General features: G+C 31.8%; 1 protein-coding gene across 7 annotated transcripts in view; it reads right to left on the bottom strand.

Annotated features, from left to right (window-relative positions):
• FAM135A (family with sequence similarity 135 member A) overlaps positions 1 to 22,277 on the bottom strand; it is a 130,718-nt gene that overhangs the window by 43,164 nt on the left and 65,277 nt on the right. For 3 of the 7 annotated variants that reach the window (XM_049895111.1, XM_049895155.1, XM_049895128.1), the window contains exons 5-12: positions 19,617 to 19,756; positions 19,435 to 19,505; positions 17,841 to 18,014; positions 14,702 to 14,828; positions 13,878 to 14,031; positions 10,334 to 10,411; positions 6,578 to 6,627; positions 136 to 291 (exon numbers count right to left, since the gene is read on the bottom strand). In XM_049895111.1, the coding sequence (XP_049751068.1) occupies positions 136 to 291; positions 6,578 to 6,627; positions 10,334 to 10,411; positions 13,878 to 14,031; positions 14,702 to 14,828; positions 17,841 to 18,014; positions 19,435 to 19,505; positions 19,617 to 19,756 (950 nt within the window). The remainder of the gene's footprint in view (positions 1 to 135; positions 292 to 6,577; positions 6,628 to 10,333; positions 10,412 to 13,877; positions 14,032 to 14,701; positions 14,829 to 17,840; positions 18,015 to 19,434; positions 19,506 to 19,616; positions 19,757 to 22,277) is intronic. The other 4 variants (XM_049895120.1, XM_049895163.1, XM_049895136.1 and 1 more) reach the window with 3 other exon arrangements.

Below are 22,277 nucleotides of genomic sequence, written 5' to 3'. Positions count from 1 at the left end.
TTTGACAGGCACAAGTCATGGGCTCAACTATATTATTCTATCACTAACTTTAGAAATCAAACATTAGCTCAATGATAAATGTCTCATTTCCAATTTACCCATTAAAATGTTCCAACATAGTTATCTTTAACTTACCCTCAAAGTATGGTGTTCTTGTGCTAATAATAGTCTTAGTTCTTCATGTAGTGTTATAACTTCCAGAAACTGTCCCCATAAAGCCATTAGAAGTGAGCAAAGTTGTGCAAGATTCATATTTATAAGTTCTGCCAGTTCATCAGGATTTTCTAATTTCTGAAATGACAAAAAAAGTAAACTTAACTGCTTCCTGACTTACTATAATATGCCTAAATGTAATAATTATTGACACTATTAATACAAAAGCAAATTTGTAGTTTTAAAAAGAAATACGTGTGTATGTGCACATGCACGTATATGTTGACAGACATAGATCAACTGACCAATGGCTTTTTCTCTTTAATAGCTATTGTAGCAATTTTCAACAACTTAAAACAATATTTTAATACCTGAGATACCTTATTACTTAAATAATATTATCTGTGACACAGTGGTTAAGAGCTCCACTGCTAACCAAATGTCGGCAGTTTGCATCCAGCAGCTACTCCTTGGCAACCCTATGGGGCAGTTCTACTCGGTCCTATAGGGTTGCTATGAGTTGGAACCAACTTGATGGCAAAAGGTTTATAATCCAAAATTACAAAGTAGGATTCTATAGAGCATGATCAGTTTCAAAATACAAACACTAAAATACTAGAAAGTTTAAATACAAAGATGGGATCATATGGGGTTGCTGAGTTGGAATAGACTCGACGGCAACCACCAACATGTGCAAATAATGATGAAAGTTATAACTTTTTGAAAGATAATGAAATCTTAAGGTAACATTTTCCCCCATCAGCTAAGAAAAGTACTTAAGTATCTGTAGTTTTTCAGAAAGAAGTGAGATACTTTCTAAAATACCTCTCTTACCTCACTCCTATGCTCTTAGGTTCTATTTTGCTTGTGGTAACCCTTTTACAGGGTTGTCAAACTCCTTTCTTTTTTCTCCTAACAATTCATTCATTCACTATTTATTGAACATATTTTACATGCTAGGGCTTAAATTCTACAAATACGAAGATTAATATGAATATCTCATAATCTAGTGAGGAAAGAAAAAGTTAAACAAACTATAATGAGTATTCTGATAGTGGTATTAAATTATTTCATTAATTTTAAATATTCACCTAAACTGATCATAAAAGTTAAGACTACTGACTAGATCATACTATGAGATGCAGAATCATCTAAAAAGGGAATTAGTCTTCTTTGAATTGATAAAACAAAGATTTCTGAACAAAGAATAATAAAAGACTATGAATCGGAAGGAATGCTTCTCTTGGGGCAAGTCTTTTTATTATGCTAGAATTTTAAAAACTTCAGGCAGATACATTTTAGGCATATATCCGCTACAAAATTTGTCTTCAATTACTAGGAATACTAGTAAATCTACATCTTACACTTGCAGAGAGATGCTCATTTCCTTCTTCCAAACACGACAGGCTGAGATGAAAGCCTGTCCCATAATTCCAATTACCATCTATACACTAAACCAGTTGCTACTGAGTTGACTCTGACTCCTGGTGACCGTATCTATGTATGTCAGAGTACAACCATGTCCCATAGGTTTTTCAAAGACTAATTTTTCAGAAGTAGATCACCAGGCCTTTCTTCCGAGATGCTTCGGGTAGACTTGAACCTCCAAACTTTTAGTTAACAGCCAAGTGCATTAACAGTGTGCACCACCCAGGGACTTCATCTTTACCTCTGGATCACATTACTCTCTTGAGATCTAAAGCTATTAATCCATTGCCTACTGAATGACCACACATGTATATGAAAAGAAACTACCTTAAATTCAACATGTCCCAAATTGTACTAATTATATCTCTAACCTCTTTCACTAAATTAAAAAAAAATTCCCCAAATACTGCTTATTAAATATGATAGTTATTCTCAGTGTATTTTTATTTCTTTTTGAAGTCTGCAATTGAGCAGGCAGTTTTCTCTGCTCCAAATGAAGCTTCCATTTATTTATTCTAACTTAGAGAAGACAAAAAACAAAATTCAACAAAATAAGCAAGAAGGGAAGGGATTATGTTCTATGCACTTAGTATCTCTTGTTACTGGCCCCCAACAGCCACTCAATAAAGTTTATTGAATGAATAAATGAGGCTTTAGATAAGAAAATAACCCCCAGAATTTATGGGCAAACTAAGAAAATGTCTACAGATTCTGAAATGGAAGTTAATACAGTCAACATATGATGAACATTGATTCATCAACATATGATGATTCTAAGACGTGTTTTGTCCCAAGAAATGACTTATAAATGTAGCAGAGGTGAAGCTAACAAGTTTTTCATGTTTCTCCTGAAAACAAACCAGAGGACTAAAATGTAGCCGAAAATAAGCTGAAAGCTGCATATTGCTGCAAGAATGGTTTTAATGGAGTTTAGAGAAAGAACAGTGGATAAGTATTTGACAGTAATTAAATAGCATTATGTAAGGCAAACAATACAATACCTAGCATAGTCTGTACATAAGCAGGAAAAAGTGACTAGGGTTTATCTTTGGCTGAATAAAACACAACTCTTTTTCTCTCCTGAGGATGTCTATTTAGATACTTTGTAACTATTAATGTCATTCTTAAGGAATCATGGCGCCAAGGTTCTGTGAGAGGTCTTTAGGACTTTCATTATTGGAAAATAATGAAAGTGTCCCCTTCAAGTACAACGAAATCTATGAGAGTTGGAACTCGAACGGACTGCCTTGTTCTTCTGGGTCTCACAAGTTTGCCGCCTTTGACAGGGTCTAGTCTTACCACTTTTCTATCGCACGTTTTAGTGGAAAATAATTGAGTTTTCCTTTTCTGATAGGTTTCCACCTTACATGGGTTTTACTATATAAATAAATTACTCCTCTGGTTTACATAAATCTTTTGCTGTAAGTCTCTTCAACATAAATAATAGTAAAATTCCTTTTTATGTTAAAAGCAGCCCTGGTAGTTCAGTGGTTTGAGAGCTTGGCTGCTAACCAAAAGATTGGCTGTTTGAATCTGCCAGAAGCTTCTTGGAAACCCTATGGGACAGTTCTACTCTGTCCTTCGGGGTCACCATGAGTCGGAATTGACTTGACAGCAATGGGTTTGGGTTTTTTTTTATGTTAGAAAAGGAATGAGAATCAAGTTTGACAAGACTTCTTATAGCATAAATATATACACATAAATGTGACAATAAGACTTTACACTTGTGTAATATTTTTTCAAATACCATTCATTATCTTTTCTTATATGGATATATATTTTTTCATACCATTCACTGATTTTGATTAAAAAATATTGCTTACTTTAATAAACTAGAAAATAAGGGAAAGCAAAAAAAATAAATAAAATTAACTTTGTATACAGTCTTCAATTTTTTCCAGTTATATACAGAGACAAAAAACTAGATTCATGTGTAGCTTTATGCTGTTTTCATTGAATAACACTATAGGAGCATATTCCTGTCATCAAAAATTTATTAAAAGCACCATTTTTAAGGTTGTAAAACTTTTTTATATCATGAATGCCCTCTAGGTTGTTTAACCTTTCTCCTACTTTTAGATATTTATTTAGGCTAACATTTTTACAAACTATAAATCACATTATAATAAATATCTTTGTATGAATCTTTGAAACCTTCTTTGAGATTTACTACTTGACAAGGAATTCTCTTTTTGGTTTTGGATATATACTGCCAAACTAATCTATAAAAAAGATCTATGAGGTATGTCACTATACCTCTACAACCATTATACTGTTATTAGAAATTCATAGCAATTTGATAGATTAAAAATGGCAATAGAATATTTAAATTTTTGTTTCTTTGATGATTCGTGAGATTGAATATTTTTCATATATTAACCTTTTCTTGAAATTGGGTATCTATCCTATGCTAATATGAAAAATGAGGAGTTACAGGTTTTTTAAATTGATTTGTAAGAGCTCTTTAAATATTAAAGTCATTATATCTTTTGTCTATCTATTGCCAAAATTTACCCTAGGTTGTTGCCATTAAATTTGATGATATCCATTTATATACTGACATTTAAATATTTGTAAGTAATTTATTAGCAATACACAATACACTTTAAAAACTATATATATATATATATAAAACCAAAATGAAAAACCAAACTCATTGGCATCGAGTCAATTCTGACTCATAGCGACCCTACAGGACAGAGTAGAACTGTCCTACAGGGTTTCCAAGGAGCACCTGGTGGATTCAAACTACTGATCTTTAAAGTAGCAGCCATAGCACTTAATAACCACTATGCCACCAGGGATATATATGTATATATAAAAAAATACATACATATATACATAAATAAAATAAAGAATAAAAATTTCCCTCACGACACTCTTTTCTGTACTGCTAACAGTTTGGAATATGTGCGTATGTATCCTTTCAAATATTTTATATGTAGTCACATAAACTCTATCAAACACGTACATACATAGCTTTTTTTTTTACATATATGTAGTCATATTATTCATATTTTTTCCAATTAAGTTTTTTCTATTGGTGTACCCTGAGGAGCTTTTCAGCATGAAGAAAGAACCTGGCATCAAGGATCAATAAATATTTCTTGAATTAATAATATATGTTAACACATGGAGATTAACATATTTATTTTAAATGGCTACACGGGAATTTTCAACAATTAATGCTGTAATTCTTTATATTAATATTTGTGCATATATATGAGTACTTTTCAAGAATAAATATCTAAATAAAAACTGCTGTGTGGGAAGGAGTGTACATTTAATGCTTTTAAAATAGGTTCTTCTGAACTGACCTCAAAAAATGTACAAATTTATACTATCACCAACACTGCATGAAGACATCTGTTTCCTTATATCCTTAACAACAATGGAGATTAGCAGTCACTTTAATTTTTGCAAATATCACAGGCAAAAAAAAAAAAACTTTATAGTTTAAATCTGCATTTCCTTGGTTTTCAGTAAGAATGAACATCATCAATTCAGTAGCTAATTTGTTCTGTTAAGAATTGCCTATTTGTACATAGCATGTTTATGTACTCCCTTTCCACAAAGGTGTTGCTTTAAAACTGATTTACAGGAGTTCTTTATATATTGTCAGTGTTAATCATTTGCCTATTTTAAATGTCACAAATATTCTCTTCCAGTATTTCGTTTTCATTTCTATTCTATTTTGCTATAAAGAAATTTCAAATTATCAGTATCTTATCTTGTCTTTTACTGTTAGTCTGAAGGAACCATTTCATATCACAAAGTTAATTTTTTTATATATAAATTTTTTTCTTCTTCAAATTTTTTTTGGACATTAAGCACTTTAATCCATTCAGAACTGCTTCTGCAGCATGCACAGTACGCAGAGCTAATTTATCACCACCATTTATAAACCCCAACATCTGTGACATTTTTATTATAAACTCAGTTGTTAAACATATTAGTCTTTATTTCAAATGCTACTTAGTTCCATAAATTTGTCTTTCTATTTTTTTAAAGATGTTCTATCATATTTCCATCATCACAGTTTTTACTGTATACTCTAGAATGCTATTGGGCAAGTTCCTCTATATTTACATTATTTTTAAAAAGTTTTTCTTAGCCATTCTTACCCTTTCTCAAATAATCTTTAAAATAAGTTTAAGTTAAAAAAAATTCCACTGAGATTTTGACTTGGAATCATCTTGAGAAGGCTTGTTATCTTTCAGTGATTAATTATCTTTCCATCCAGAAACAACATTATGTCTATTTATTTTCTTTAAATCTCTCAATAAAACATTGTAGATTTTTTCATATTAATTACACACATATCTTATTAAGATATTTTTAAGTGTGTAATATCCTTCTGAGTTAATTATTATAAGAACATTAAAGATTTAAAAATATTTATTTTAACTGTGGGAAAAAGCCTCTAGGATAGTATTTACATGGAGAAATACATCCCCGCTTCAAATATATATTTTTGTTTGACTGATGACTCCAATATATGCTATTAATGTAGCTGACCGAGAATGAAATACATAGTGATTTTAAATATATAAAACATTTAGTTCTTTGGCAAAAAAAAAAATTCTTAATCACATAATGAACTGAAAAATTGTCTGAGACATACATTATTATTTTGAAATAAGACAAGTTTTCATTTTTAATAATATCATTTTACAAAAGCATAGACGTTTAAGTGGTATTTTAAAATTTGCCTAGAAACCCTTTCAATGAACTAATAGAAGAAAATGTACATTTCTGATTGTCTTTCCTATTTCATTTATATGCAGAATATACATTTTAAAAAACAAGTTAATGTCATGTTAGAGCAGTTACATGTCTTTTGATCAACTAGGTTGTAATTCTACCGTGATCAACCATTTTATCTCTGCAGTTTAGGAAAAATAATTAACTTACGTTTTCTTAGACAAAATACTGAGAATAAGAAACAGAAACCACTCAGATAACTTGATAATGTAAATTAAAAAAATCCAAGTACCTTAACTTCTTCACATAGTTCAGTAAGTCGAGCTTCTACATCCATTTCCTCTGAAAGGAGTAAAGAGCAATTAGAGGAAATATTTCAATATTAGATATGAAAACTATTTTTGCAAGTAAATAAATTTCCTTTAAAAGCCAGAAGACTGAGAAATATCTGGACTAGATTCAATGAAATAAATTTCAACATAATATATTTACATAAATACCTCAATCATGTAGATAGTGTGATAATTAAGTATTAAACTCATGATTATTAAGTAGTGTGTACCAATTCTTGCAAGAGGCTAATAACACTGTCATAAAAATACTGACTACAAGCCTAAGTAACTCGCACAACTTTGCCAGAGACAAAACATATAATTAGGTTTTACTGCTATTTCATCTTTTGTAATTTTCAGTAAGTTTAGTATTTTGTATAATATGCGGTCCTGCCTTGCTTTTTGCAAAAAGCTACTGCTTAGTTCAAGTCAAATTAATCTTTATAAATGAAACATATTTAAAACATACCCGCAGTGTAGACTATTTAATGAAAATGAATATAAAATTCGCCTCAATAAAAAGTTCCTAATTTAGTTGAATAAATTGTTTTCTATAAGATTCTCTTAAACTGAGGCAAATTTTACCGCACAGTATGATTTATTTAATGTATGCTATAATCATCTATAACAGACTCTATGCATTAATTTACAATTAAAATGGTAATACACACAAGAATACAGAAGCTAACAAAATACAAGATTTATTAATTGGTTATTTTTTGTAGGAAAGGAATTTCACTAAGGCCTGAAATATCATCTTTAGATATACTTAATTTTTAACTAGAAATCAAACTAAAATGAATTCTCTTGAAAGATTTATAGAATTGCAGTTACGAGCAAACAAAATCCCACAGTCTTGTTGCTGAAAGAGACTTAGATCATTCTCACACAAAGGCAAAAATACATTCTACAGCATCCCTGAATTCATTCATCAGCTTACTATTTCATAAGGTGGAATGAATGTCTACTGCTTTATAAAAAGAATTATAAATATTTAAATTTGACAAAATAAGCAGTTATGATTATATGGTAAATACAATCAAACTATAATATGAACAACAAATACCCTGTTGGTGAATAAAACTAATGGAACACATACATATTTTGAGGTTTCCAAAATATATAAATAAAACTGTATTTAGAGATTAACATACACCAAGAAATACCATCACTAATGATATTAAATACATCACTACTTTGGTCAATTAGTTGACAACTGAAGAAATATTCACTAAGGTTTTGTGAATCATTTCACTGTCAGACAAATCAGTGGCTTCTAATAATAGGTTTTCCAAGACTTTAAAACAAACAACAACAGAAAAAAAACAACAGCAGACCCTGTATTAAAGTCACAACTTCCAGATGCCAACATCTGCTTTCACATTACTCATGATCTTTTCCTGTGATAAAAGAAAATTAGTAAAATTTGTCTTAGTGGTTTACATAACCTACCTCTGAATTAAAAAAAAAAAATGAACAAGTTTTTAAACTTTTGAGCTTTGATACATTTTTCTAATCTTTACATATAAGAGACTAAATACATAAACTGGTACATTTGCACTTTGACTAGTGGGAGCTACTTCAATGTAAACATCATCCTGAGGAATGTTTAAAAGAAAAACTTAACTTCAAAATCTTGAATTAAAATGATTTTAAAATCATTTAGGATTTTTAACTGTGAGTTTTAAATTCTATGTTAACTTTTTCTTTTTAAAATGATACATATACCTTTTTACATAATTTCATGGAAATGTATAAATGTGATTATTATCTTACACATATTTTGTGGGGGGGAGGCTGGCTCCTCCTGCCAACCAAAGGTTATCATTTAGAACATATCCTTCAATATTTTTCAGATGTACATATAAATAAATATATGGGAGCTTTTGAATCACTTTGTTTGAAAAAAATGGGCTTGTACTTTATAAATATTTAAAAATTTTTTCTTTTTTCTCTCCATAGTACGTCATGAAATTCTGGCACCCAGCTCAAAAGCATTTTTTTAAATGGCTATATAATACTTCATGGTGAGAGTGCATCATAATTTATACCATATTCCACTCTTTGGAAAACCGTGGTGGCATAGTGGTTAAGGTGCCAAGGCTGCTAACCAAAGGGCTGGCAGTTCAAATCCGCCAGGTGCTCCTTGGAAACTCTATGGGGCAGTTCTACTCTGTCCTATAGAGTTGCTATGAGTCGGAATCGACTCAACGGCACTGGGTTTGTTTTTTTTTTTGTTCCACCCTTTGCTCAAGTGATGGTCATTTATTCTTGTTTTCACACTAGGAACAATGCTTGCACATATATTTTTACATATTAGTGCTCTTATTTCCATGATACACATAACAGAAGTGGGCTTACTGGGACAAAGAGTCCATGTACTTCAAATTTATTTTCTAGATCCATCCATCCACATACATTCATTCAACACATGTTGATAACATAGCTCAGGAAATGCTAGTACAAATGCTAGCTTTTAAGGATAAAAGATACCTCAATGAGAGTATTATTTAACTAACTTCATTATGCTTTAGTTCTAAATCAAGCCCTTTTCTGCCCAACCAAAAACTGGCCCTTTCTTTAAACAGACTTTATTATATAAAGCAGCATTCTGTAAAACCATTTAGAATTCTCACACATAAACTGATAGAAATTGGCAATACTATAGTTTAAATTAGAAATATATTCTAATTACTAAAAAGAACACTAAAATATGTCATAAAATACTCATAATTTCAGACTACGAATCCTTTATTTTACAGTTACATTACTTGAGAATATAAAATTCTTTTTCAAAAGGAATGATTATAAATGTTTACAATAATTTTCAACCTTTCTATTTTCCTCCCTGATGAGAAAATCAGTTTCGCTCTTAACAGTTGTGGTGAAAAATGACCCAACTTAAATATTCTTGAGCTAGTTTTCATCTGAGACATGTTGAGAAAGATTTTGGCTCTTCAATTTCTTTCTGTTCATACTTCTGAAAACTAAGAAACAACTACTGTGATTTTACTAATTTCTAATTATGTAATTGTGATGGTTGATTTCATGCAAAGTAAAAACGTTCAACATGCTTATCATGGAAAGAGAGCAAATTAAGTACTATTGATATTCAAGAGCAAAAGTCCAAAATATATATGGAAATACAGCAATAAAATAATGAGATCAGAATATTTTCTTTACCCTATGTAACACATCTGGATAGTAGTGACTTGAATTTTTTTTTCTCATTAAAATTAAATGCAAATTGATGAAAAAACCAAAACCAGATACTGAGGATGTTTCCCTTCTTTACTTTTATAACGTATGAAACTAGCTTCAATGTTTAAATAACAATTTCTTTATTATTAGGCCTATACAAAGATAAAATTACTTTGATCAAACTGAAGAAAATATTCAAGCAACAAATACTGGCAATAAACATGGCTTCCAAAAAGTGTTCTTTATAAGAACTCTAGAAAGAATATGGAAAAAGCCAAAGAGATGTTTACTTTTACCATTTCTCAGTTTTAAATAAAAACTTCAATATTATAAATTAATTAAAAGATTAACCAAAGCTTATCTATAAACCAAATTGATCCTAAAAGTAAATTCTAAAATGAATGGTGAAACATACTATATTGATAAATATATATTTATGAAATTAGATACTAATTTAAAGAAAAATTTCATATTAATTAAAAGGGAATATTTATTTAACCTACTGGTAAACATACCTAGACAGTTGTCTTTCTGGGTTCGTGGCTGTTTTCTTCTGAGGAGGCGCTCATATAGGACCTGCATGTTGGCCTTGGCTAGTTATAAGGATTGCACACAGCACTAGTTACTATACTCCTTTTTCAACAAAATTTGCTAGAATTTTCCAACTTGTTAGTAATAGACTTTATTATTGAATGCCTGATAGTGCAGTTAGAACACTAAAGCAGAATCAGTTAGTTAAATTTGCTTATTAGAATTACAAATGATGTACATTCAAGTTTGTATTACTTTGTTCTTTTTTCTATTTAAAAGTATGTGCCACTCAACATTTAAAAATCCAATATTATTTTTATGTTTTAATTTCTTAGACTCAGAATTTTAGAGTTGGCTGGGATCTTAGCGATCAGGTAGGTCAATCCTCTACTTTAACAAGTGCAGACACTGAGGCTCAGAAAGGGTTAAGTGATTTGCCAGGCCTAGATTCCAGAACCTTTGACTTCCATTTTCTTTAAGTGCTCCTTGCACCACACCAATATTTAACTATATGCCATTAAAAAAATGTACATCATTCATCTAAAGAAAAAAAAAAGGCAAAGGTAGAAAGAAGAATACAAGGCATTATTTTAAAACAGGGAATAGAGTTTAGATAAAATTTTAAAGCATGTTGGGGTTTAAGACTTTTAAATATATGCTTATTTGAAAATTCAAGATAAGTGTGATTTGATAAAAGAAAATATAATACATCCTCTAATCAAGAACTCCCTTTTATGTACTTATTAAAAATGGTGAGTTGAATGATCTTTAGTCAACAGTGTATTATGGAAATATATTCCAGTACCCAGAATTTTATTTTGCTAAGATAAAAATAAACAATGTTAATAGTCCAGAATATGCAATACTTCTAAATAGTAGCATTTTTAGATGCTCTTCTGGAAGATGTATTCAAGGATAAACTGTTATTCACAGTGACTAGAAAAGAATATATAAGTAGTAAAAAAAAGGTTTAAAAATACAAAGTATTACCATTTATTGATACTTATAATTATTTATTGAGGATGGGTCTTGATTTTAAAAATTCCTAGGAAACTGCTATAAGCTATGTGTTGATGCCCACACTTTTTCAAGTAACAAAGAATCAGTATTTTGCTATTTCATTCATTCACTCATTCAACAAACACAGTTTAAGTAAATATTATGTGTAATGTACTAATAATTTTATTTTATTGCAGTTATTTACTCATGTAAAAATAAAGTCTGCTTTTAGAATTTTATTTTCTGATAAAACATAATAATTTGAAATAAAGTTGACATTCATTTAGTCCTAAGGGATCTCTTAATTATGATAATTTCTATACTATATTTCTAAGTCCAAAGCAATATATATGACAAAAAAGCCATCCTTACCTACGAGAAAATTAAAAACCTAATGAATAAATGAATTATGCTGAAGTTAGATTAATAAATCAGTAATAAAGTGCTAATATTATCTAAGCTATTTGACATAAACTTTGCCTTTGAAAAAATAAAATTTTCTGTTCAATTATTAATCATGAATTTTATAAACAAGCATATATATTTTAAGTTAAAATGTGGCTCATATGCTTTTTCATTCATAAATATTACATGTTGAAAATTATATGCAGATGAACATCATTTATAAGCCCATCTTATTTATGTCTCTCTATTTAATATAAAAAATTTTTTTTTTTTTATTAAAACCACGAGAAGCCCTGTCTTGCTTGGTAACTGTGCCTTGCCTACCCCAATGCTGAACTGATAACCACTTTGTATTTATGATCATAAAGCTAGTAAGTGACAGAAATGGCTTCAAACATGCATTCTTAAGCACTGTAAATACACCCCCCTGAATTCTACTCTAGCATCTTTATCAAAACTATTAACAAATTTTCTTGTAGAAATATCATTACACATGACTTTTAAGTTTCACACCACTACTTTTTAAGATATTGCTTTTAGGGCACATGATACTGTCCTTCGTTAATACTGTGGTTTAGTAGTTTTGTGGTCTGTCTGTTGAACCTAACCAAAATTCATAATATTCTTCTTCTAGGAAAATGTTTTTTAGTTCCAAGAACCAAATTAAGAAAATATTTGGAGAATAATTTTTTTTATTAATTGAGAATAAGGGGTATTCTAAATTAGTCTATTCTACAAATGATTACCTCATTTAAAAAAATTAAAAATAATTTAATTTGAGGCAGTGGTCTCCTACAGGATTTCCCTGAGGGAAATAGGGGGATTCTAAGTGCATGAAATAGCAAGGCAAAAAGTATTTCAGAGACTAATCATCAAAAAGCAATCCTTTACACACTCCATTTTGTCTTGTGGAAGAATACTTGAGCAAAAAAAGAATAAACAAACGTTCCTCTTACTTGTGTGCCTGGATACACATTGGAATTACTAAATCAAGTGTTCTAAATAGACAATTTAGTGAAACTTGCGTCTAGTCAAGAAAGTGTGACCGTTGGACTGTTAATCAAATCCACTGGAGTAGTTGCTGACAAGCAGCAGCACAATATCTGGCATTTCTCTACAGCTAAATTCAAGTGAGATTAAAATCCTTGTACTTTCCAATAATTCTTTTGTATCCCAAAACAGGCAATAACAAAACAAGCTAATTAGTCTCAAACCTAAGAACTATTTTCAATAACAGTGACTAGAGGTTTCATTGATCTTGTTAAAACACTGAGATTCTTCAGGAACAAAGGAATAGACAAAGAATACTGATTAAGTAAAAATTAATAAGCGACTCCTGATTTATCTAAGTATATAATAAAAATAATTGATTCTGAAGAGATTATTAAAACGTTTTTTATGATAAGCTATCAGCTAATGTTTGAAAATAAAAGCCTATAAAACTGCCATAAAAAGTCTGAATAAAAACTTTACTTGGCTAATTCCAATAATTATCTTTTGTGAAATGATATATGTAAAAGCACTCTGCAAACAAGTGGTATACAAAATCAAAGCAATATAATTTTTATTATATACTATAACATATACACAGTATTATTATTTGACTAAAACTGAAACTTAATTTTTTTTATTTAAATAACTGTCAAAATGGTAAAACACTAAGTAATTGATGTTAGCATTCCCTAAAGTGAAATAAAAGAAACAGATCTAAAATCACTTACAGCCAAATGTATATAAAATGTCCCACATACCTACAATCTGGATAGACTGTTAAATATTTGGTGGTATAGATTTAATTTAATGTCCCATGATTCTGTAGATAATTACATTTGCTTTCTAGTATGCTTTCTGGTTATATTTTAAGAAGAATATCATATTGACAAATATGTTAAAATTCTATAAAAGGCTCATTTCAAACTTAGCACCAAGAAGTTATTTCTCAATGTTATAAAAAAATTTCAAATCGCAAAGAATGATTACCAAAGTTTGAAGAAGACAGATTGCGAGAGAAGTAAAGCATGTAAACATTAGTGTTAGTACAGAAAAACGATGCTGGTAACTAGTAACGTGAGGATGGGGGTAATGAATTGAACTATAGTATAGCTCCGGCTACTTTTAACATACCCAGTTCTAGTTTCTGACAAGAGGGAATCTCTTCTGTTACCGTAATGAAGTAGCTGTGCAATCCCTTGAAGGCTAGCAGCAAAGTGGCACAAAGTGTATAATGAAAATTATGGGCATGATGTAGAAAGGAGTCTGCGATGACGAAACTGCATCCCTAAACAAAGAAGAGATTCTGAGATTTTGGGTGCACAGTGTGAGTAAACACAAATCTGAAAGCATTACACTCCAAACCTGGAACAACAATGGGGGGGAAAAAAACCCTGAACATTTATCAGTTATTTTAGTTATTCTAAAACATAAAAGAAATCAGCAAAAGTTTAGATTTGTTTCTGTTTGTACAAATGATTTAAACATATGAAACATAATTCTAGTAATTTCATTCATGGTAGATTCTTTTTAAAATAAGCGTATGAAATCACGATGTTTTGATAATGTGAAAATCAAATTACATTTAGACTGAGGGACAGATACTCTATGTGCTTTTATACTTTAAGTTCCTTTTCCTTTCAGAGGAATAATGGCTGTAACTGTACTACTTCAAGCTAGGTTTCAACTATGGCAACTGATTATAACAGTGCTCTTAACGGAGCAAGGGGGGATGGTAGCAAGTTATGCATCAAATCTGGTAAAATCCTAAAGTATCAGGCTAGTTTTCATAATAAACTAGAACTACCCAATTTGTTAAGATCATGTTCAATTAGATCTGTATATTGTTGGGCTCAAATAATTAATAAAAGGATATCACATGCACAGATAAAACAGTTAAAAAACATTTCATTTGTAATAAGAGGGAAAAGGGATTTATAAACATATTCAGTTCTTACATCTGGTGATAACTGTTTTGTGTAGTTAATACCAAAGACCACACTTTCAAGAGTAGGAACAACAGAATCCTTGTTTTGTGCTGGTGCATTTCTATTTAACCAAGTAGTCTTCACAGGACGAGGAAAGCTGGAGGAATAAGTATTACATCATTATTGTCATAATAGTCCACTTGAGCTTAAGTTGAATATTTATAAAAGAAAATCCTACAGGAAGAAAATAAAGAGCAACGGGGGTGCAAGGTTATGAATTCTAAAGTATCCTTAAAGTAATTTTATAATTTTTCCTTTCATAATTTGAATTATTATGAAGATACACAATGATTACAAAAAAAATTAAGACTATATGCTTAAAAAAATTTTTTTTTACTTATATGCTTGAGGTTGCTTCAGTACGGTTGGCACTCAGGGAATCTCAAAGGCTACTAAAGATAAAACAAGACGGGATCCAGAGTGGCTAGATGACAAACGGGGATCGAGAGCTTTAATTTGGAAATACTCATCTGTCGGAACTGGTTCCCAAGGTTAAAAAAGTTAACAAATATGCAGGCTATTTACAGAAATAAAGAGCGCCCACTTAAGTGTAGAAAAAGAAAAGTTACTAAATTAACTTTGTCTCCATTTCTCAAAAATAAGATATTTCCTTGTCTTAATTCTCTTCACTAAATGACTATAAGCTCTATTAGCATAATCTTTATAAATGCTTCAAGGCACCATCCCAATCACATATAATAAACCACTTCTATTAGTATTAACATTACACTTTGTTGTTGTAGGCCAAAGCATTTGGACTGTTTGATACTTTGGCAAAAGTGAAAAGACCGAAAAGTAAATCATTTTTGCCATAAGCAGAGAAAGGCTTGTGTTTGCAAAATCAATTCACTTTGCAAAAATACCTATATCCCAGGAAAGAAGGGAGTCACAAGTCAGTGGTAAATTCCACTTGCTACGATGTGTTTTTCAGAACTGAGCCACAAAAGTTGTCCTTACAAAAAATTAAAATAAGAAATAGATCATGTAAAATACAAGCAAAGAAAGAAGTCCTAGCCCACTTATTTTAAATAACTGATTTACTGTCTGTAGTTGGGTTAGTCATAGAAATTGTTTTAAATAAAAAATAACATTTAAGAAGATAAAATTATAAATTAAAAATTTTTTTCATTGCATTTAGAGGATTGAAAAAAAAACTACCTATAGGGAAAAGGGCTAATTAAGTTCTTAAGGCTTTCCCCAGAGAATTTCACATGGAGATCACACTGTGAAGTACATTCTCATGAACTCAATAAACTTTACTATTATTAAAAAAGAAAAAGAAAAAAAAACTCCAACTATAATGAAACTTTAAGAAAAACTTGTCGAAGCATAGTAAGGAATATTACCCTTAACATGACCCCTTTACCAGAACCATCAGCAAAAAGCTTTCTCTTACCGTTTATTTGCTTCCCTTTCACGATTTCTCATTTGCAGACAAACAATGGCAGGGGAAGGTGCTACTCCCCTGGCAAGGGTTCTAGCAGCAAAAGAGGGGCTATAAGGGCCCATGGCAGCTAAGCAAAGACCAGCAACCTCAGCTATTGCAGGCACCTCATACTCTCCTCCAGTCACTAACCAGAGCCAGCAGTTAATCCTCTTGGCTTCTGATTCAGAGCCCAAAATGTCTTCTCCTTCCAGTAAACGGTCTTTAGGAGATGAGCTGCCCCTTTCTCCTACTAGTCTGTGGCCAAAACTGCTGCATTGCAAGAGGAAGCACACACTGAACTCACCAGGATTACTGATGTAAATATCACTACCCTCTTTAATCAGGGCTTTAAAAAGTCACATTAATAAACCTGAGCTAACCTCTATGAGCTCTGTGTACATTTTTCAGGAAAGAAACTAAGCTAGTGTTATAAAGACAGTCATGGTGAGTCTTAAAATAGGAATGGCTGAAGCAGTTTAATTAGGGATTCTTACTGAAACTACAAAAAGAAGATTCAGGAAACTATAGACATTCCACAAAGAAATAAACTTTTAGCATTAAAACCTAATGTGCAATTCACACAAAAGTAATATGGTATATAATTTCTCTGACAGTTATATTTTAACAACCAGTTACATTGATCTTACTATGGAATAGAAAAGGCAAAGCAAGTCGTCAGGAGAAACAAACTTCTTCCTTGTCTTGTGCTCTGAAGAACTGCTGAAATGATCTTTACGTAAGGGATCACGGGGCAATACAGTGGAAGAGGTTCTTAATTACAGTTTTTAAAACAATATAAAGATTTATGCCACAGGAGGCTGTTACTTGTGGGCAATATGTTAAATTGTATTGTCTTTGTAATTTCTGAGGGTAATTCTACAAAATTACCTACTCAGCTTTCTGATAAAGTCAGCTTAACATCATATCCTTTATGCATCACCCTTAATATTAGCTGTCTGAAATTATAAAGTAGACAATCCAGAAGTCAAATCAACTAGGAATCTTTTACCTAAGTTACTGATTTTAAAAGCACCTGTAACACAAGGATGTTTTAGTGTAAAAACTGAACAGCATGAATTGTATTCTTACATTTAATAAAAGACAATCCATCTTCCCATGGATGTGGGCAGCAAGAAATAATCAGCCCAGTGCATTTATTATGATCCAGAATATTGTATCTTTAAACTAAAATGGTACGTAATATAGTTTAAAACTCGTAAATCCATAAAATTCATTAATGACTTGGAAAAAATAATTTCTGTATAAAACCGATGTAATTTCTGTATGGTACAGATTTAAGAAGACAAAATTAGCCCATCCAGAGAAGGGACCAAGAAAAATTAATATACTTTTCCAGACAATAAATAATTACATTATAATCTTACACAGAAACACAAGTACAAATAAAACAATGCTGTATGGTTATTTCCCGACTGCATTATTTTTCTTGGTCAACTTATCTGGGACTGACAAATGATTGCTCTATATTTCTGTAATGAAAAGTTATCAATCTAATGCTCTTTAAATTTATTATTTTTAATACTTTAGTATAAAATGAAAATATTTAATTAATTATGAATTTAGAAATTCGTTACTACTTCAGTCATCTTTATCAAAGTAAGTTTTCACTATAAAAATGAAAGACAGTACATATATAAGTACTAGAGTATTGGTTAAATTTACCTTATTAGTGGCTGGTGTAGTGCAACCAATGATGCATGGACTGTAACAGACACAACAGAAAGGTGGAAATAATCAAACATAACATTAACATGGTGATGAAGGCCTCTATGGAGGCTAAAGTGCAGCTTCAATGTTCGGCTACTTATTAGTTGCAAGGCGTTCAAATCATCTGCCCTATAAAAAGCAATGTATTTGCATGTAAGTATGGGATATTTAGTAAAAGCCAATAATCTGTAGAGTAGCTTAAGCTATCAAAAACACTTAGTTACTTAATTACTTTTTAAAATCTTGAGTAATTTTTAAAGCATTAAATTTGATTAGACAAGATATGAAATCTAACAATAAGAAAATAATCAGAGACAATCTATAGTTTTTTATCAGGCCATGTTACGGACTTTTTCCACTAATGTTCCTATAACATGAATCATTTTGACACTTCAGGAATATTATGCCAAATTTTACTCCACAGGGAAAACTATTTATTACAAGGTGGCAGGATAACACAGGTTAAGTCAAATCCTATTATAACAAACCCCAAAAGATATTTCAGTTATTTTTATTGTATAAACCTTTGTTATTACATGCTGCTCAAAAAATAAGCCATTGGTAGATAACTTGATTATGATATTTAGTCTGTCATTAGGTCTACATGTACAAAAATATTTGAAACAATTCCATAAAAATTGTATCCAAATAAATTATTCTCTTACATATACATAAATTATAATGACTATGGTTGATGAAATATCTACTCATTTTTAGCTTACCCCACTTATAGAATTCTGATTTAGTTAAAAAAGACATTCCTTAAGGAGTTCTGTGTAACTGAAGTATTAAAAAGGAGCATTAGTTACCATGTGAAAAATGCTTATTCCTCAACAACAGTGAAGAGAATATCGAAAGTAAATCTTTTAGTAACATGGCTGCTCTGTTATTTATACTATATGCAGTCTGAATTCATACATAATTTTCAAAAAGTATTTCTAAAGCAACATTTGAAATAAAAAAAAAACCTTCAAAAATAAAATTGTTAAATGGATCTCTAATTCTTGTTTTAAGTAAATAAAGGCACAACATGTCCCTAAATTATATGTCTACATGTCTAAGTTTGTTTAAGTTCAGCATGGCCAGTCCTAAAACTCTCACGGGCTCTAGAAATTAATGTACTGGTGACAACTGCCAAGTCTCAGAGCATCACTCTTGATAACTCAGAGTATCAAAAAAGTCTCACCTAAAAAAGGCATCTTTCATGCCACTAAGAAAGATTAGCCAGTGACACAGTGAAAGAGAGCTCAGTTACATTTAAATGCCCCAGGGTGGTGGTATTATATCAATAGTGCAATATCTAGAGTTTAGCAAAAGGTCTCATATTTCTTCAAATTGTCTGAATTTGCTACCTGGGGTTCATGGAACCAACACAGGCACACAGCAGAGGCCCAGGCATGCTCATGAAATTCCTCTAGAAGAAAAAAGTAGTTAAAAAAAACAGGAAGGTAACAGGCTGGAATCTAAGAAGGAAATGGGGAATTTAATAGTAACAGAGACTGTTACAAGTACCTAAAGATTTTTTTAATTGTTTGATAAGCCTACTTACGAATAATCTCCATCCGTGAAGTGTAGATCCAAGGATAACAGAAAATTAACTTCCTCCAGAGTTTCCTCAATCTGAAGAGAAATTACAATGTAAGAAACTTTTTGAATATTTATAGAAAGTTAGAAATATGCCTCCAGTCTTACAAAAAATATTCATCTAAATATATATGAAGAGATATTTACCTTTTTTTCATCCAACAACATTTTAACTTTGAAGATCATAACATCATTTAAAACAACCTCTTCATTTTTGTAAAGAATCTGAAATGTTTTACTGCAAATCAGAGAATCATGAACTGAAGCTGGAAAAGCTAAAGTCATACCTAAAACAGATAAGATATGTAATTGACAGGCAAAAGACAAAATACAAGGTAAATCAATTATTTTTACTTTAAAATCTTACAAGTTTGATTTCATTACTCCAATGCCATGCTCATTATGTAGAGCTATTAGAACATCCCTAAAAGTTTATTAATTTTTATGATAAAGATGAATAAATACATTACAATCATTATAAAATTATCATACAATTTATCTCAGCCTGAAAAGGTAAATAAGGAAATCTCAGGATGGGTATTTTAGAGTGAGCAACTGTTCTGCATATCATAGAAGAAAGCAATTTAGTTTTCCACAGACCATCTGCTGTCATGGTTTTATTACTTTATCCTTCAGAAATACATGGTGTGAGAAATACTTAAAAAAAAAAACAAAAAAACTGGGGATGTTTAAGCTGTTGTTAAGCCTTTCTAGCCATCATCAAGTTGGCCCCAACTTATGGTGACGCCACGCACAATGGAACAAAACATCGCCCAGTCCTGTACCATGATGCATTGCAGATTGGGTACTTGTGTTCCACAGGGTTTTCATCGATGGATTTTTAGAAGTAGACCATCAGGCCTTTCTTCCTAGTCTTAGTCTGGAAGCTCTACTGAAATCACAGCAACATGCAACCCACTAATGACAGACAGGTGGTGGCTGCGTTTGAGGAACACTGGCCATGAACTGAACTTGGGTCTCACACACAGAATTCTACCACCGAACCACCAATGTCTACCTGTGTACAAGCTAGAGAAGGGAAAACAAAGGTGTACCATGAGAGCTTCATCTTTCTCTTCCTTTCCTTTCCACAATGATTCAGTTCAAAGGCCACTATGTGGGCCCAAGCATGGTGGTCATCTGGGCAAGGCAGATCCAAGTGGGATGTCAGAGTTCAATTGGAGTAAGAAGGATGGCCGCATGGGGAGGTGGCCTGTCGTTAGAACCCATGAGTGAGGAGAGCAATCTAAGTGGAAGGGCGGCTTACAGTGGGGTATTGGGAGCCCAACCATGATGAGGAGGGCAACTGCATGGGAGGGTGCCCAAGCTTGGGGAATTACAACTCAATTTGGGTGAGCAGGGATCCTTGCAGAGGGGCAGTCTGGCACAGGGTGTAAGAGTCTAAAAGGGATGAGGAAGGCTTCCATATGGAGTGGGAGGTGTGTGAGGGGCAGCAGCCTGACACATTCTACTGAGCACAAGTGGGCTGAGGAGAACATCCCTGCAGAAGGCCCTCCTGGCACAAGGAATAAGCAAATCCAAGAGGGGTGAGGAGAGTGTCCACAAAGGTAAGTGACCAGACATGAGGCGTCAATGCCCAAGTAATGTGAAGAAAGCATGTGTGAGCATGAGAAAGCAGAGATGGGAGACTGGTACATATAACAGACAAATCAAATTAAAATATATATGTATATATTAAAGGTGATGGGAGTCAGGTTACTTACTGTCACAGAAAGGAGGTACAAATATGGAAGAGAGGCATAAACATAAAATGAATCCTACGGTATTGGACGGAAATAGGAAGCACTGATGTGAACTCATGCTTTTCACTGTATGTTTACATATAAAGATAGATGTAAATCCATGTATGTATGTGCAAATATATATGTATGTACATACACGTCTACTCAAAGGGCCTGGGAACAGCACAATCCCAAATTTTGGTTTCTATAGGGCTTTCAGAGAAATGGCTGATTACAGAGCAGGGCACAGACAGTACGAGATAAAACTAGAATATCTTTTTTGTGCCAGAAAGTAAGTGCTCAAAGAATGAGTGGACATGTCAAAAGGATATAGAAACCAGCTTGAAGAGGCTCCTCCTGGCATTAGCTGACATGAGCTGAGCATCAAAATAAATTATGATAGTCATGGATTAACATCCATTGAATAAAAGAGAAAACCATGAGTCCATAATGATATAAATAAACATAGAAATCAAAAGTTTTAACAGGGTATTTATTAATTACACAGGGAAAAAGTGTTAACTTCATAGTGGTGAAGCCTGGTAGACACCACCTGAATCAAACAATCCAAGTTAGTATCATCACTAACGAGACCACTGAAATCATGTGCCACCTAATAGCATACAATGAGACACAGTATCACTTCTGAGAAATTCCTGTCAAAGACACATAATCTGAATCTAATCATGGGGAAATCTCTGACCAATGCAAACTGAGGACACTATAAAATAACAGGCCTGTAGTCTTCAAAACTGTGAGGTTCATGAAAATCAAAGGCTGAGGAACTGTTTCAGATTGAAGGAGACTAAAGAGATATAACTAATTACAATGTATGATTTAGAACCGGAACTTTTTACTATAAAGGACATTAATGGAACAAAACTTAAATGGGGCTGAGGATGAGATGGTAGTATCAATATTAACTTCTTGATTTTGATGGTTGTACTGCGGTTTGGCTTTAGATTTATTGGGGTTATGTAGGAAAATATTCTTGTTTGGAAGAAATACACATTCAAGTATTTGGAAATGACAAGGCATCATATTGGCAAATCACTCTTAAATGGTA

This window comes from Elephas maximus, chromosome 1, assembly GCF_024166365.1.
Source record: "Elephas maximus indicus isolate mEleMax1 chromosome 1, mEleMax1 primary haplotype, whole genome shotgun sequence".
Classification (NCBI taxonomy): Eukaryota; Metazoa; Chordata; class Mammalia; order Proboscidea; family Elephantidae; genus Elephas; species Elephas maximus.
This window is presented reverse-complemented; position numbering and strand designations above follow the sequence as displayed.